Genomic DNA, 16,612 nt, shown 5'->3' with positions numbered 1-16,612 from the left:
CTGTGCCAGTATGGATGTGGACCATTAAATTGGCAAGAGGTCTTCGTCTTGGGTTTTAATTTCCATCCAAAATCACACACATCAAATCCCACCATCCCAGAAAAATCACAAAATCAAAATGAAAAACATCTTCAAGCATTAAGAAAGGAGCTTCCGTTCATTCATAAGAAAACTGACTCACTTTCTGATACAAAATATAGTCATAATATATTCTGCGATATAGCAGAGACGCTCATAAAAACTACTAGTAAATACTATTACTTCACTACATAGCTGTGTACTTGTCAAGCGACCGTGACCTTAACAGTCAAAGATTTGCTGATAGACAATCCGCGGCTACTTTATTCTAATAAACCCACAAACACATATAACTCCAAAGACATACTAATTATTAGAATCAAGGCTTCTCTGCTTCCAGAATCTTTGTTTTTCTCTCATTTACAGTTGCAAGGGTTGCAGGTGCAGTTGTCTCCACACTTGCAGCCGTTCTCAGCCCCAACTCCCATCTCAGATCCCTCGAAGTGCCTGCATGCATTAAAAGATATGGATCAGAAACATTAAAAACCAAAACTTTACAACAAAATTTTATTTTTCTTGTCTTTATCTTTCAGATACTTACGCTTTCTGGGGTGCCACGCCAAGAACAAGAGTCTCGGATGTGGTCTTCTCGGCAAAGCTCATGTCAGGGTACATGTTGCATCTACAATACCATTGACAAAAGGAGTTTCAAAACTTTGAACAAAGTAACAACAATTCAACAAGAGAGTTTGATCAACAACAAAGATTTTCAAGAGACCCTTTAAAGGAAAATAGATTTTTAATTCATTTGAAACGAGGGGATTTTCATGACAGGATCAGGGAAACAAATCGTTTAAAAAGGGAAATGAAGCAGCGGAAACGAACTTACCCTCCACATCCACTGCCGCACTTGCAGCCAGAGCCACAGCCACAGTTTCCTCCGCAGCAAGACATTTTCACTTTTGTGATTAAAAAAAAGCAAAGTGATTTTTGATGCAAATCAAATAGCTATGAAGAAAAACACTTAAAACTTGAACGAGTTTATAGGAAGCCAAGGCCTTTGAATTTATAGGCGGAGAGACGAGAGAACTTTAATATCAATCGTCCACGTGTCCATATGCTTATTCCACGGGTATCGTTCCACGTAACTCTTGATCTCTCCTACTTTGTCGTCTTCTAGTTTTGGGGTGGACTGCTCTAGTGTTTTGTAGGGTGTTCCCCTTCCTCATCTTGATTAAGCTTAAAATCAACGGTGACGATTTAGTTGGTTTGGTGAAGCCATTTGGTATCCTATTCATGAACATTTTAATTTTTAAATTCATTATGTTGAAGAAGAAACAAAAGGTCTCAACTTGAGGGTCATGACGAAGACATTAAATTCATTTTTAATTTTTAATGGATATGATAATGTTTCCTTTAGAAAAATAGGAAATCCTATGTATAAATGTAAACTTACATAGTAATCTATTGGTCACTAGTCAAATAAAAAAAATTTACCACCAAAGGGCGTTTTCATGTGAAACGCATGTATTTATTCAAGAAAAATGTTAAAGGTCCAAATTAATATTTAGAAATTACAAATTTACAATCATAAGCAAATAAGTTTTAATGTTTATTGAGACACGACCTCGCCGGCTATTAGTTTATAAACGATGTGTGTGGACCGTTTGTTCAAGATTTTGATAGGAAATTAAAATTAGTTATTTTTTGGCTAGGCAAAAAAAAAAAAAAAAAAGAGACTTGAAAAAAGTTGGGCATAACAGCAGTTGACGTAGCTATCATTGTTTCCAAGAATTAGTGTCTGCTTTTGCTTCTGACTTTCCATGAAAACTTTGCTTTCGATTACACCATCCTTGAATGCGAGTGTAAGAATAACAACCTCCCGAACAATATGCCTAACTAGGTACGATTTCGATTTGACTTGCTTCGAACTGATCGAATTTTGTTTTTTTTTTTTTTTTAATTTAATTTTAAATAATATTATAAAATTATAAATTTTAATTTAAATGCAAATTGAATTGAATTTTTTTAATTTGATTTGTTAATTTTTAAAATTTTTTTATTTTTATATATGATTTTAATATAAAACTTTAATATATTTAATTAAATTTTGATATAAAATTATTAATTTTATAAAAATTTTAAAAATATATAATCTAATTTGTTTTATTTTTTTAATTTAAAATTTAATCTTAATTTAATATATACATTTAATACTCAAATTTAAACTAAACAAAATATATAAAAAATCGATTTAAATCGATCTGAATATTATAATTTAAATCGATTTTTTGATTTTTTTAAAAATTTTTTTCTCCCCCCTACGTGAAACAGGAGTGGAGTGGGGGTGAAAATCAAATGAAACGCATTATGAAAATGTCAGTGCTTTAAACTTTAGCCCAAAAAGAAAGAAAATTCCTCTTTTTATTAAACTAAAACTCTCATGTACCACTTTCTAAGGTCACCATTCCAATGGTAGGGTCCATTTACAGTAATCTTCATTGGTCCCAACGAAAAAAGAACCATCTTTTGGTTCTTCTCTCCTTTCTAAATTACTATGATTCTCCTGACTTTCGTCTACATCATAAAAGAACATATATATATATATGTGTATATATATCCTTTCCTTTTCCTTTGCCTTTATAAAGAATGGACGAGCTTCAGAAAATAACAAAGCTTTTTCGTTGCTGGGCACATGAAGCAACTATCATATTGTTATTCAAGCAAATAAGCAAGGGAAAGCATAGTCAATTATCAAATATTCTCCCAATGAAATGACTAAACTATTGATGGTTAAGAACAGAAGTTGGAAAGGCAATAATGAAAAGAAAATCCTATTGATTTTCTTATGCACTTTTTCAAGAAGGGTGGCTGAGGCTTCTCGGTTCTCTCTCTTTTACCTTTCTTCAAACTCTGTCCCCTGGACTGTTTTGATTTTTTTTTCCCTGTTTAGCCGTAGGAGTGAAGGGTCTCACCGAACAAAGGCTAAAAGTAACAGTGCTCATTTGGTGGGTCCAAAATGAACCGAGTCCCATTTCTGTGGATGTGGGAATAATCTTTTGATATGGGGGCCAACAAGCCCAACCACTTTCATAATTTCTGAAAGCATTTCTTTCACTTTAATTTGATCATGGCATATGGAAGTATCACTTTCACATGCATGCGTCTTCTTCCACCCCATGCCCCATGCCTCATGGATGTTTTCAACATTTCTGCCTCTCGCATTGAGTTTTACACTGCAAAGAAACATTAACAATCGCTTTGTTAATCAAAGTTAGTTTATGACAGAATCAAGCCCCCTGCCCATATCTGTTTAGTGTGCCATGCCACCTGCGGGATGCGAAAGGTATTCGGTCTGCATCGTATCAGATCTTAGAGAAGTTAAAAAAAACCAAGGTTTTTGAACAAATTGTAAGAACGTAAAAATTAAGCTTTTTGGACATAAGATGTTATTGAAGTAAGCATCAAAGTCACGCAAATGGTGTTAATCAATTTGATTTATTGTACTATAGCAGCATACTTTAGTATTCTGTATTTTTCATTGGATGCCTTTTATCAATCTTGATAAGTTGAGATGCGTTGCAGATGAAAAGAAAAAAAAAAAACATAAATGCGAAACAAACGCCCACCGTGGGGCTCGAACCCACGACCACAAGGTTAAGAGCCTTGCGCTCTACCGACTGAGCTAGACGGGCTTGGTTAGCGGTTGGTAGGATTAAGAAATTTAAATAGTATACCAACAATTTCATATTTTGCTGCCTTCAATTATGAATTCAGATTCTTTGACATTATTAAAATTCCATTCTTTTAATGATTAAAATTTTGCCAGCTTTTTTCCCTGGAAAGGAAGTAGAAGTGGATAATAGTTCTAGATTTGAGCATTTTAGAGCAGACAGAGGAGTTGTTGTAAATTAATCGCTTGTTTTAGAAACTGTTTGGTGTTTAACAAAAGAGTAGTTATGGATGTTTTTCAAGCAAATTTAGACATTATAAACATAAAATAGATTGAGTTCTGCAGGCAGCTACAAGAGATTGATTGTTTATAAATAAGACCTGACTGCACAATGTATGTGTATGAATAAAACCAAGAACTATTTCCTTGTATTTTGCCTAATCTCTTTTGAAGTTTGGGGAAACAAAGTATTAATTACACAATCAATCAAGTTATAGAACTTTTAAATGCTGGTGAACTGAAAGTTGAGGTGTTTCTGATAAGAACAAACCTGATCAAGCACAGGAGGCCATCAAGTCTAGATAAGTTCCTCCAAAAGTTCGTGAAAGATTAACTCTTCAAGCTCAAGCCCCAGGCATTCATTTTCAAATTGTAGGTTCATCCATCCATCACTTCTTGTTAGATCTCTACTGGCAACATAATCCAATGGTTTATCAAATCCAGATTCATAGCTCAAGTACCAGCTTATGTTTGCCCAGACTTCCTTAAGAACATGGTGTCCTACCGGCATTGGACGGATGTGGCATAATGAAGATAAAGGTCTGGGACAATAACTGTATGATTTTTCATAAAGCTCCTTCAGTACCTCGTTGATTAGATCAAACAAAAGTGGGTGATTACAGTAACTAACGTCTTCCTCCCCGGAACAATGGGGATCGCAGAAAATGCAACCTCTGATTGCCTCATACACCAAAGGATCCAATGGCTGGTCATCCGCATGCCATGTACCAAGGATTTCATTCCCGCTAAGCCCTGATAGTTCGAGTACATCTCTCACATATGTAAATTTATCTTTGTCATTTGTGTCTGCTAGATCTTTTAAAAGGTCAGTGTCTTTGTCATTTGTATCTGCTAGATCTTTTAAAAGGTCAGTGTCTAAATCCTTCTTTAAAGTTTCTACTTTCTCAAAGTCAACTATGCCCTCAGCATCCTTAGGGGCATCCCTCAATTCATGCTGCGCATCAGCCAAAAAGTCGAGTTCGTTGGGAAGGCCCTGACTTTGCTTTAGCTCTAAACCTGCTTCTAACCATGAACCATTCGTTTCAGCCACGAAAAAGAAAGAGATAAATTGATAAGGAAATGTAACTTGCATATAACAGTTCAAAAAGGTCAAACAAGTTATTAGAATATGATCTGTTCGGCAAGGTAAGAAAAAGAATCAACAGGGCATATACCTGGTGATTTGGAAATTTCTACAGGACTGGCTGTTTCCCCTTCAGAACTGAAGTTGAGCAAAGGGATAGGACTTGCTTCTTCCAGCTCAGTGATAGGTATAATTCCAGGCTTACTGTCTTGTTCACTTTGAGAAACATTGTCCCCTATCATCAAGTTTCCCGACTCATCAAGTGTTTCCCTAATGCCTATCATATTCTTTTCAGACTCACTTTTTCCAAGGGTATCTTCTGAGCGATAATCCAAGGCCTCTGAAATATCTAGAATTTTTTGTTCAGTTAAGCTGCTTATGCTTGAAGTGACATCGACAACACTAGTTGGCATATCTGAAGAAAATGCATCAGAAAAGTCCTCCCTTTGATAAAAATAAGAATGTAATTCAGGTGAGGAAAGAATTCTTCCCAGGGATTTTGGCGCACTCCTACGAGGCAAGACCATCTCTTCTTCTCTACTTTCTTGTATCCGTTTGGAGATATGTACTTTAGCTTCTCTGTTGATACTAGATTCATACAACTGTGTATATCTATCCATAGATTCATTAAAAGATGATGCTCTTCTCTCGTACTGCATTCTTCTCTTGCTGGTAGAGAATTCAGGAAAAACATCCCTAATCCGTGAAAGGTTCTTAAAATGATCAAGAATGTTCTTTGTCAAGTCCTTGGAAAACCCCTTCTTGTGAGGAATTTTGTGAAGGACCGCATCCATGGCAATTCGATACCTCTCTTTCTTGCTTTCCTTAATTGCATGTTTTATATTCTGTTTAAGATGTTTGAATCTCTTTCTTGCCACTTGATTTCCACCGGATTGCTTCAGATGCTGGGATGAACCTGAAGAAGAGATATCAATCATTTCAGCCTTTGCTTGGTTTAGTTTGTGAATTCCATCCACCCTGTGGTCTGCAGCTATCAACGGCATTGACTTTCTGCAGATATTTTCTGTAAATTCACTGCTAATTGGTTCATCCGAGGACTTTGGTAAAACTTGATCCTCAGAACTGCTGTCAGAGAAGATCTCGTTGTTCTCATCAGCCACTGTGAGACTTTCATCATTTAGAGCTATTTCAGGAAGAAGATCATCAATATGGGCCTCTGCATGATGAACTAAACCAGTTCGTGTCAAATGTGATGGTGCAGGGTAAGTTGAACTTCGGTGATGCCGGCTTCGGCCCTTCCTCTTAGACATTTCTTCAATAATAATTGCCTTCAGTCGAGATTTCACTGTATTTTTAGTTGCTGGACTGGACTGTCTCTTCTTTCCTTCAACCTGCCAATAAAATTATTGAAATGTTTTTACATGTACAAGGCATAAGTAAAGTCAAGAAATGTGCCAAAGAAAACCTTCTACATCAACTCACCTTAGAGTTGGCCACTTCAACTTTCCTGTATTCTGACAAATCATCGGCATTTGAGGCTTGTATACTATTACTATCCCCAGGATTTTCAACCCCTATGAACCAGAAAGCTTATTAGCATTCATGAAAGAAGAACAGATACCAGGAAACTAGCAAAGGATACCTAAATTTATTATGTTGCTTCAACTTAGGACATTCCTGTTGATATAGATTCACTTAAAAAAGTAAAAATACAATCTGATTAGACAGAAAAGCGGCTATTAGATCAAAGATGTTTATGTCAGTATATAACATTTTGCTTTCCCTTAAGTATCAAACTCTGATTAAAACTCAAAATGAACCTAGTTTTCAATCTGTTTTCCTAAATGGTAGGACAATTTTCGGTTTAGAATGAGAACCAAGTCGCTTACCTACATCATCCTTCTTATGTGGAAGTCTTTTCTTAATAAAACGCCAATGCCAATGTTGATACTTAAGTACATGAAGAAAACCCCACATGCACCCTGGATGACCATGCGGGATTGAGATGCCAGCGCTTTTGTGTCGCATGTTTTTACCCATTGCTCTGAGAAATTGCCTTTCAAACCTGCTTGCCTGACAGATGACTTCAGCTACAAGCTTGTTGAACCTGATTCAAGTTTAAATAAATACTATCAAGTAACCATCAAAGCTGTTTCACTTAAGCAGCTTTTTTAACATTAGATTGCAATAAATCATCACTATGTTGTTAAATTGTTATGATATGTTCCATCTTATAATATGGAGGGAAATGTTATGGTTTTACAAAGTAAACACTAGGATATTTTCCAAACTTTTAAGATTTATTTATACTTTAACTACTGTTTTGTTGATCCAGAAGAATTAATCATTCCGTAATTTAATAAAGGATTTTGAGTCTCTAGATCGATCCATCAACTAATAAAGATGAATTTTGCAGCTTCAAATGCTGTTCATTTACCATGAAAACAAGGGAAAGAATCAAAAAGTGCTTTGAGTAATACTATTAATCATAAAATGAAGACCATAGCTACAGTTCTTCCCATGGATTAATAGCAACCATACATATATCCTACAGCTAAAAGCATAAAATCAGTATAAATAACATGCAAGTTAAAATGAGAGGAGAAAAACAGAACCCAAAACCTTCGGTTTTGTTTCATTAATCAGGATTTTCCAATACCCCATTTCCAGCAATCAAACAACATTAGTAAAGAAAAAAAAAAGAGTCAAAATCACCAAGTGAACATTAAGAAACCCGAATTACACATTATAGAGACCCTGGAATACATGCACAAATATGATGAAATACATGAAAAGAAAGATGGCTGAAACTCTTAAAGTCATTAGATGGATATATATTTCCTGAATAATACCTTTGACTGGAGAATTACATGTAAAAAAAAAAAAAAAAAACCAGAGCCATGGTTGAGAAGCATGTGCTTGCGTGATTGGTTAAAGAGAAAAAAATGTATCTATCAGATGAAACCAAAAAAAAAAAAAGGAAAAGAAAAGAAAAGAAAAGAAGACAAAGGAAGGAATCCAAAGAATTGAAGCATGGATGTCGGGTTGAGGTGGAATGTTGTTTAGTTTTGTCTGGCTCTTAATTAAAATTCTCCTTTTTGTTAGTTTTCTACTTTTGGATGGCTCTTTGACCGCCAACCAAACCCTTCTCCCTCGTTAACTTGCCATTTGCCCTTCTAACCAACTTAACTGTCAACATTTCACCTTGATTTGTTTTAGTGTTTTTTTTTTTCCTTTTTTTGGTGTCCGGTTACGAGAGTCTGGTTTCAAGTGAAGCTTAATCAAATTTATCCCTGGCTTAGTGGCAAAAAAAATTAAAGAAACATTAGAGTTTGAGTTTGAATTAAGCTATCCTCTCTCCCTTTTTTTTTTTTTAATTATAAAAAAAAATTAGTGTCCTTAAAAAGGGGAATGGGACACGGGATCAAACTCACTTTTACATGACTTTCAATTCGTCTCTTGACCACTAGACTAAGAGAAGAAAGTCCCCTCTCCCTTTTCATACAATAGAGTGTTGCCTTCCTTTAAAAAAAAAATTGTTGTTGAGTATTTCTTTGATTGAATGGTAAATTACTAATCGATTATAATAGTTGCAAAGAATCAACATTTAACTTGAACTAAACATCAATGTTTTTAACAAGTAAATATCCATAGGTTGATAGTCGAAAAATACTAATGAGGTAAAAAAATAAGGTGTTCGTTCGAAAATTTATGAAAGAGTCTACATCTATTGATATTTTTTTTGTTCTTTTAATTTAATAACTTAAAATTAATCCAAATTTATTTTTATTAATTTCTTAGTCTTTAAACATAATATATAAATTACCAATATTATTTATAATACAGTTAAGGTATCCCTTGAGTCTTTGTTTTCGATATTTAATACATTTAAAATTTACTCTCAAAATACTCAAGAATTAAAAAAAAAAAAAAAAAAAACTCCCCTCAACAACTGAGCTTTTGAGAATAAAACAATCTGGAGTATATTGATGGGGTCAATCCCCAACATATGTTTGCCACCTAGAAGGCTGACGGACAATGGCCCACGGTAAGAACATTCTGCTATGTGGCCCACTCTCAAGGCAAGCAATCCCTGACCACCAATTGTGGACCCATAGGCCCACTAACCAAAAACATTTCAAAATCAAACGGCAGAAGATTGTCCATTCCTTGAACGAAATAGTATATAGTTTTCTATTTTATTTATTGGTGTATTCAAAGCAAAAAAAATCCTGAAAATAAGAAGCATAAAGTTTTTATTTATTTATTTATTTATTTTCTTATTGCCATTAAAAGAATGTAATGTAAAAGTCTTTTAGCTAAATTTGGAAATAAAACTAAAGGGGGATTTTCCCTTTCCCTTTTTTGCGGCTACGATTCATGAATATTTGGCAGTGGTGACAAAAGATTCAAGAGCCTAAAAAGCAAAGTGTAGGTCACCCACTGAATTGAAAAAGGAAGATTCCAACAAACAACCAACAGGAAGAATATTTTATCCTTAACGAAAACATAAAACCCATTGCTATAGCAGTAAATTAAGGGAGGCCTGACATCAACTATGAACAATGACCTGATTCAACGTACTGTGTTTCAATATTCAAGATCCTTCTTTGAATGCAAATTGGAATAATATCCAACAGGGTAATTTTAAAATTGGAGATCTTGCAAAAAAAAAACAAAAACAAAAACAAAAAACAAAAATACTGGAGATGTGCTTCATAAACTTCGTGTGAAGTCCATGTTACAGCAAGTGGGATTGCATCGATAAGGGCAGTCGATCTGCTTCGATACTTTACGGTTGAAGTACCAATCACCCACAGACTCTGCAATGGTCTGTTTCAAACACGTCACCCAACTAAAGCGGTTAATAATTATTCAAATAAAATTCCCAGTGAAGAGCAAATATGAATCACCAGTCAGACCAGATTGAAGCCATGGATACTGACATTCATATAATCAGAATCATATGCCCTATCAATTGTTTTTTTAATGCTAAATCACTTGCTACTAAAGTTTTTCATCCTGAGCATCATGACAGACCCTGAAAACGATCGTTTGATCTCCCTAATACAGTATACGCTAAATATCAAAAAATTCCTTACCTTATTGTTGACTCTTGGAGAATTGGGCGAATGCCATGTATCATCCATCCATGTCTGGCAATGAATAAAGCAAGAATTTATATACATACCGCCTTCCTTGTTTTTCTGAAACTTACTAAGTGCATTAAGCAGAGAACCACGGAAACCTATATGTCAGAAGCAATATGAAAATCAGGCCACAGCATAAGAGCTCCTTAACTGCTTGGATATATTGATTGCAATGCATATCTCCAATTTCAATTTTCTAATGTCTGCTTGGATTGTCAGGCAAAGTAGATTGGGTACATATTACATATCCAACTACCTTGTAGTGTTCCAATCTGGGTAGAATTACACTTCTGAATGTTCAATCTGCAACTGCTCCAATAGCCATAAGGATCTGAGTCAACAGGGACTAAGATATTTTGTATCTAAAGATCATCCAGTCAGTATTAGAACTTATAAATGGAAAGGATAATTAATAGCATCACAAAATTTGCAAATAGTCCAGTTTGAACAAGTTACCTGCCAAAAATCATAAGCCGGGTTGACAATGAACAAAGGGGTTCTAACATTTTTTATAATTTCTTGAGGAAAGATACACTGCAATGGCAATTAACAGCAGACCGTGGCACGTAAATGTTGTAATTCAAACTTGTTTAACTCGAACAGCAAAGGAGAACAATCATCAAATATGACAGTAATAAGAATTACCAGAAGTAAACAAGAAAAGAATAAAAGACAAAAATCAAAACCTGCCTTAAATGGTTCCATTCTTTTGACACAATTCTTGTGAAAACTTTTTGCTACACCCTGACATGACATGCAGCCAAGAGATACTAACAACTTTAAAAAAGATTGAATAATAAAAGGAAAAAGAAAAATAAAAAATAGGAACCACCGATCAGGACCCAGGGAGATGTACCCTAGCACACCTTAAATTTTAATGGCAACAGTCAAAATGACCAAAACAACAGATATCATTTTCTAAGAACGAATAATACATGACAAGATATGATATATGGAGATTGAAGCAGAACCTGAAGTTCAACAACATCATGATAGAAAGCACGCATGGTGTAATTTCCAAGAACATCTGGCCTGCAATGGAGGAAATAGAAAATAAACTAATTTTTAGCATATGCAGTAAAGACTAAATTTAATTAGGATGCATTAACTCGAGTCGTATGGATAAATGAAGCAGAACTTATTAAATTGGGCTGGTTAAGTATCTCAATTCTCAGCCCCACTATAATTTTTTGTTGAAACATCTGAATGACTTAGCATTTGCATGCAGGCTTGCATACATAGATCGATAGATGCATGCACATATTATTAAATACTTAGAAACATGCATTCATCTGTAGTTTTACATCCAGACATGTATATATACCACTATGATCAGTTTAAGTATTAGCTTAAGAAGCATTGATATTGTACCAAAAAGAACATACTCATCAAGGAAAAAACCTGCATCGGCAAGACACTTGACAGTCGCATCCTTTGGCAGATGATTTCGGAAGTCATCACAATGTATAAGAGTTGCCAACCCTCCAGCAGAGCACCCTGAAAGAAGTGCCTGCAAAGTCATCAAATCCATCACCTTGCAACTAACAATTGCATGATAACAATCGTGAAAAGTAAAAACAAAACAATGTACTTATTAACAATTTCACCTTTAAATATGGAACTCTAAAAAACCATTGATGTCGCTACCTGTTTCGCATTAGACAAGCCAAGCGATAAGAGTTCATTCATAATTGCTTCCCAAATGAGTTGGCCTCTGAAGAAAAGTTCCGTTCCATTCTACAAACGACAATATAAAATAAAAAAAATAAAAAAAAAACCAAGAAAAATAAAAATGTAATCCAATTATTTTATGCGAATAATTATTCCAGTCTTGAAACAACTAACAAGTTCTACCTTGAACTCACTTTCAGGGTGGCCAGCCAAAGATGCACCATCACAATAACGTATCTTAACCATATTCCAATTATAAAAATCTGAAAAAAAAAAAAAAAAAAACCACTCATTTAAAAGTCACATTTTTTAAACAGCATAATTTATCAAATTAAAAAAATGAAATTAACGATGCAAAAAAATATACCAGGATTTTGAGAAGGGTGAGGGCTTAAAATCCCAGAAAATGGAACCAGGCGTTCCATGTAATTTGAGGAACCTAAAGCTGTCCCTTTCCGATTATTACATGTTTTTATTGAATTACACCAGCCTCCACCCTAAGCCCCCGAAAGAAAATTTGAAAACAAAGTCAAATTCTGATAAAAAGCAAGAATAAACAAAATTAAATTAAAAAAAGGTGATAAGTAATGAATTTACCTCAATGTGGAGAAGCCAATTGTTAGAGCCAGATCCAAAACCCTTATGGAAATGATATCCCGGTAAACTTCCATCTAAGCAAACTGAGGAATGAAATTAAGTTAAAAAGTTAATAGTAATAACTAATTTTAGAAGAAAAAAAAGGGTTGAATTTTGGAGAAGAAGAGGTGGAGAATTGGGTACAGGCGCCTGTAGCTTTGGCTCTATGGAGCAAAGTCAAGCGAACTAGATCGTCGGTGGAGTGGAGATCGAAGGTAGAGGAAGTGGCGGGGTTTCGAGAATCGAAGCGGAGAGTGAGGGCGAAGAGGATGATGGTGAATCCGACGGCTACGATGGCCCAATCCCTCTTTGCCCACTTTCTCCACCAAGTCAACGCGCGAAGCCTAGGATTTGCCATCGGAAAGAAGCTTTTCCTTGCATCAAACCTGATGTTTTTTGTTTTAAAAAATTTGAAGGTAAGAGAGTTTCTTCAGCATTTCACCGGTTACTCTCGGTCAGACAAAAAGAAAGCAGATGCATGAAACAGCGTCGTTTTGGTTTTGAATTTCTCCATCTTTAAATTTTTCTTGTTTTCATTTAACCTTTATGCGACTTTTCTTCGAAATTTTGGTCAAAGTTCATAAGAAATTGCAACTAATTTACCAATAATCATTGCTTTAATTCATAGCTATTTTTATTGCTGTCTCTAAATAAAAAAAAAAGATTAAATGCTAAAATTTATTCATCAAATTAACTAAATATCAACTTTTAAAAATAATTATACCAATCATCTGAATTTAAACTAAAATTTAAATTCGTGTGCTATGTAAAGGGGAAACATATGTATGTTTAACATTACCACCAACATCATTTGTTACAAGCTGCACATCAAACATGCTAAATCCATTTGCTTGACATGTAATGGTGTTTATAAATTAGATGCCAACAAAGGAATGAAAGCGTTAGTTCTCCATGATCCAGTAAAGAACACTAAGATTAGCAAAACCAGTGAGTCACGTGATGATAACGAACTGCTAACGCTTCTCTCATTTAAGCTTTTAGTATTTTCCTATCTACCATATGAACCTCTGGACGCCGGGCTCATGGTCCCAGTGGAATGGCCGAAACAAGAACATTCTCATTGTAAAGACATTCAGGACTGTATATAGAACACCCATCAGAAGCCAGCTTCGGCTGTCATTAGTACCGGCATGAAGCATGAAAAGATAGAATGGAATGGTATAGTATCTGAATTCAATTAGTGGAGCAGGAACCAGAACAGCAGAAGTAGCCAAGAAATGCACCAATCCCCAGATCCTCCTTTGGGTTTTATCTGCCAATGCAAGATATGTTGGAACCTCAGAATAGCTGGGACAAACTATGTACAATAAGATAAACAGTGATATTTACTAACCCAATAAATGGAAGATTGAGAACCATGAATAAACATAAAACGGCACCAGAAGATACTTCATTGACCAATGCAATTTGATTATCTTCCTCCAAAGATAGAAAGTATAATGCCGATTGTCAGCAAGAAGATACGGGTGAGCAATGCTGCAACAATCCATTAACCACATGATGGAAGAGTAGAAGTGTTTCATCATGAAGCTAAGAAGATAAAAGAAGAAGAAACAAGGAGTTCCAAATTCATGTGAGATAATCTGGTATCAGTCTATTATTGATTGTTTGAACTAACCTGAAAAAATGTACAGAAAGGAGGCCAGCAATTAAAGCCAAAAATCCAAGGAAAAAACCAAGCAGTCTGTTCTTCCAGAATGACTGAAACAGATCTAGGGCATGACCTCTTGTGAAATGCAGAGGAGCCGCAAGAAGAGCAGAAATGAGGCTAAAATACATTATTTGTGCAAAATGTGGAGAAACTGCATGAGCTTCTTTTGCACCTGCAGTATTAAGAAGTGGAGTGAGAAAGAAGAAAGAAAAGAAAGGACATAAACGAACCAAATAACATGGTAAAATGAATGATACCTAGAACTACACTCCCATTCCAAATGAGAAAAGCAACAAACGCCAGCAACACAAAAAAGAATGGGCTAAAGGAGACCAAAAGCATCCACTTTATGTGCCATGAAGTCAAAACAATAGCCTGAATCTCATGAAGCAGACCTGCATTATAATGCCAAAAGGATTTCAAATTAGCAAAAATGACCTTCCCCGGCAAAGAGTAATTGCCTAAATCCTATGAACAAGCAGTTAACAAGTAACTTTATAACAATACGACTTACATGGTTTTACAAATTAACTAACAAAAGTAACATCAAAGATGTCCACACAACCTGATGTTCGGGATATTGAAGAGGTGTTTGTCCAGTAAAAGGAATGTTTATTAGCCTCTGCATTTCCTCGGGACTTCCTTTTCCTCAAGTTTGAACTCACATTGACATTGGTATTGAAGGTTGACAGACCGGTACTCTTGTTTGACGTCTTTAAATTATCAACTTCCATATAATCTCTTTGATGTGCCATAGTAATATCAATGACCTCAGAGCAGGCAACAAAAAGCATCCATATAATATTTGTCTGTCGAATAAGAACTGCCACAGCCCCAAGCTGCAAGAATACAGGTGGAAAGCAGTAAAAACCTACATGAAACAACAAAGAAGAAATATATGACAACATTCAGATAATTGTGAATCTATCCCAAAACTGTTTGATTTTATTGTCCTTTAAATGATTAGCACCTCATCTATGCATAGCAAGATTACTAAGCCAGAAACCTGAAGAATAGTTTGCCATTCAGTTTTCGATATGCAATCTCAAACATAGCTGGGTTATCTCGTTTCAAGGCTGTGAGTGAAATAATATCCAGGAAATTTGATCATTTATAAACTGCATAAGAAACAAAAATTAAGCTGACTCATTTACCAATGCACTGAATAGATATTTCTTCTTCAAACATGCAAGATACATAGCGAGCACAGCAGTAAGTGATGCAACATCAGTATAGTAAAGAAAAGTGAAGAACCAATGGAGTGGATACAGGGCTAGAACTGCAGCAAAAAGCGTTGCTTTTCTATCATTAAGAGCTGGCCTCAAGTGGGTTATTATCTCATACACTAGAATGCTGCATAGTACTGCCAAGACTCCATTTACAGAGCGAAGAACTGCAGTGGAGCAAACTTCCGGGAATGATGAAGCCAATTGTAGAAAATATTTGCCCGGAAACAAAGCAGCAACATGAACAAGTGAAAGATAATACCTGAAAAAAATATTTCTAACTAAGTGTTAATAAACATTTACAACATTTGAGCAATAGAGTCAAAATAACAGGAAAAGCATGGAAGGAAAGCAATTAGTTCGAAAACCCATCTCTGCAATTATTAATGCAACATAAATTAATCTGATTAACTAGAGCCAACCCATCCTTTTGTTATAATCTTTAATTTCATATAAAACAACCCATGACAAATCAGTAAAGTAAATCACAAACTTTCATATGAACAAAGGGATAGAATGAAATTGAGAAACAGAGAAGAGAAAGAGCATTACAGGCCAGGTGGGGTAGTGATCATGGGATCCCAGCTCCTGAAATTGCCATTGCAGTATTGTTGAGCCTGAGGTATGTGGAAGATCTCATCCTGCCCACATTAAAAAGATAAATAACCGACTCAAAGTTGACTATTTTTGTAACCGATTAAAATCATTGGAAAATGAGGAAGAAAATTCAAGGAGGAGAGTCAATTTAATTGTCTTCTTACCATGTAAGGATCAGGAACAATGCGATTCACCAGGATGGATACGGGAATTACCCAAATGCTCACTATCGTCGCCACAGCTATTTTACCCATGTTTTCTCTTCTCTTAGCAGAGTTCAGATATCCCAGTAATTTCAACAGGGAAAGTCTACCATTTTTCCAGCTTCGGTGACCAAAAAAAGGAAAATTTCTGCCGTACAATGCGCAATTCCAGCGTCAGGGCCGACGGCGCAACTCTATATTTCTATTCTCAAACAGAAGCAAACGACGCGTTTCGCTTTGTGCTGCTGGTAGCCCAGTACTGATTGAATGGGTATTGTCTCCCACAAGGCAAAACGAGTCGTTTTCACTTTTAGGATGCGTTTGAACTTATTAAAATGTAGCTTTTGAGAAGCCGATTACCAACATTTGGGCTGCTTTTTTTTTTTTATGGTTTAGGGTTTAATATAGAGCCAAATTTGATGGATGAACCCTTTACAATTTG

The 16,612-nt window shown here is 35.3% G+C and overlaps 3 protein-coding genes, 1 non-coding gene and 1 pseudogene across 4 annotated transcripts; all 5 read right to left on the bottom strand.

The window, feature by feature from the left end:
• Positions 1–138: 138 nt before the first annotated feature.
• Positions 139–1,055, bottom strand: LOC111294262 (metallothionein-like protein type 2). The gene is made up of 3 exons (XM_022887514.2): positions 908–1,055; positions 620–700; positions 139–525 (listed from the first exon to the last, which is right to left on the bottom strand). The coding sequence occupies exons 1-3, from the start codon at positions 970–972 to the stop codon at positions 435–437; spliced, it is 237 nt and encodes a 78-aa protein (XP_022743249.2). The 5' UTR covers positions 973–1,055; the 3' UTR covers positions 139–434.
• A 2,585-nt stretch (positions 1,056–3,640) lies between these two features.
• Positions 3,641–3,713, bottom strand: TRNAK-CUU (transfer RNA lysine (anticodon CUU)). The gene has a single exon. It is a non-coding gene; the product is annotated as a tRNA-Lys (tRNA).
• A 284-nt stretch (positions 3,714–3,997) lies between these two features.
• Positions 3,998–7,103, bottom strand: LOC111294926 (uncharacterized; annotated as a pseudogene).
• Positions 7,104–9,505: 2,402 nt separating this feature from the next.
• Positions 9,506–12,998, bottom strand: LOC111295359 (pectin acetylesterase 5-like). Its single transcript, XM_022888817.2, is given in 13 exon segments — positions 9,506–9,784; positions 9,786–9,848; positions 10,118–10,263; positions 10,422–10,527; positions 10,622–10,699; positions 10,856–10,909; positions 11,137–11,197; positions 11,551–11,675; positions 11,813–11,902; positions 12,020–12,099; positions 12,204–12,333; positions 12,434–12,516; positions 12,617–12,998. Coding segments are annotated over 13 exon segments (1,443 nt in total). The 5' UTR covers positions 12,831–12,998; the 3' UTR covers positions 9,506–9,571.
• Positions 12,999–13,239: 241 nt separating this feature from the next.
• ALG10 (DIE2/ALG10 family) lies at positions 13,240–16,551 on the bottom strand. Its single transcript, XM_022888816.2, has 8 exons — positions 16,132–16,551; positions 15,923–16,011; positions 15,299–15,632; positions 14,710–14,983; positions 14,402–14,539; positions 14,112–14,316; positions 13,827–13,969; positions 13,240–13,745 (listed from the first exon to the last, which is right to left on the bottom strand). The coding sequence occupies exons 1-8, from the start codon at positions 16,219–16,221 to the stop codon at positions 13,486–13,488; spliced, it is 1,533 nt and encodes a 510-aa protein (XP_022744551.2). The 5' UTR covers positions 16,222–16,551; the 3' UTR covers positions 13,240–13,485.
• Positions 16,552–16,612: the final 61 nt, after the last annotated feature.

This window comes from Durio zibethinus, chromosome 14, assembly GCF_047325235.1.
Source record: "Durio zibethinus cultivar Kanyao isolate XHJ-2024 chromosome 14, ASM4732523v1, whole genome shotgun sequence".
Taxonomy (NCBI): Eukaryota; Viridiplantae; Streptophyta; class Magnoliopsida; order Malvales; family Malvaceae; genus Durio; species Durio zibethinus.
The sequence above is the reverse complement of the archived record's forward strand: the minus strand, read 5'-3'. Positions and strand labels throughout refer to the sequence as shown.

Bases quoted from the DNA above. Each gene is read 5' to 3' on its own strand.
- LOC111294262 (XM_022887514.2), bottom strand. From the start codon at position 972: ATGTCTTGCTGCGGAGGAAACTGTGGCTGTGGCTCTGGCTGCAAGTGC. The intron at 701-907 runs GTAAGTTCGTTT...ATGGTATTGTAG, and splicing joins TGCGGCAGTGGATGTGGAGG to ATGCAACATGTACCCTGACA. The intron at 526-619 runs GTAAGTATCTGA...TAATGCATGCAG, and splicing joins GGCGTGGCACCCCAGAAAGC to GCACTTCGAGGGATCTGAGA.
- ALG10 (XM_022888816.2), bottom strand. From the start codon at position 16,221: ATGGGTAAAATAGCTGTGGCGACGATAGTGAGCATTTGGGTAATTCCC. The intron at 15,633-15,922 runs GTAATGCTCTTT...TATTTTTTTCAG, and splicing joins ATCACTACCCCACCTGGCCT to GTATTATCTTTCACTTGTTC. The intron at 14,317-14,401 runs GTATCATTCATT...TTAATACTGCAG, and splicing joins GAATGGGAGTGTAGTTCTAG to GTGCAAAAGAAGCTCATGCA.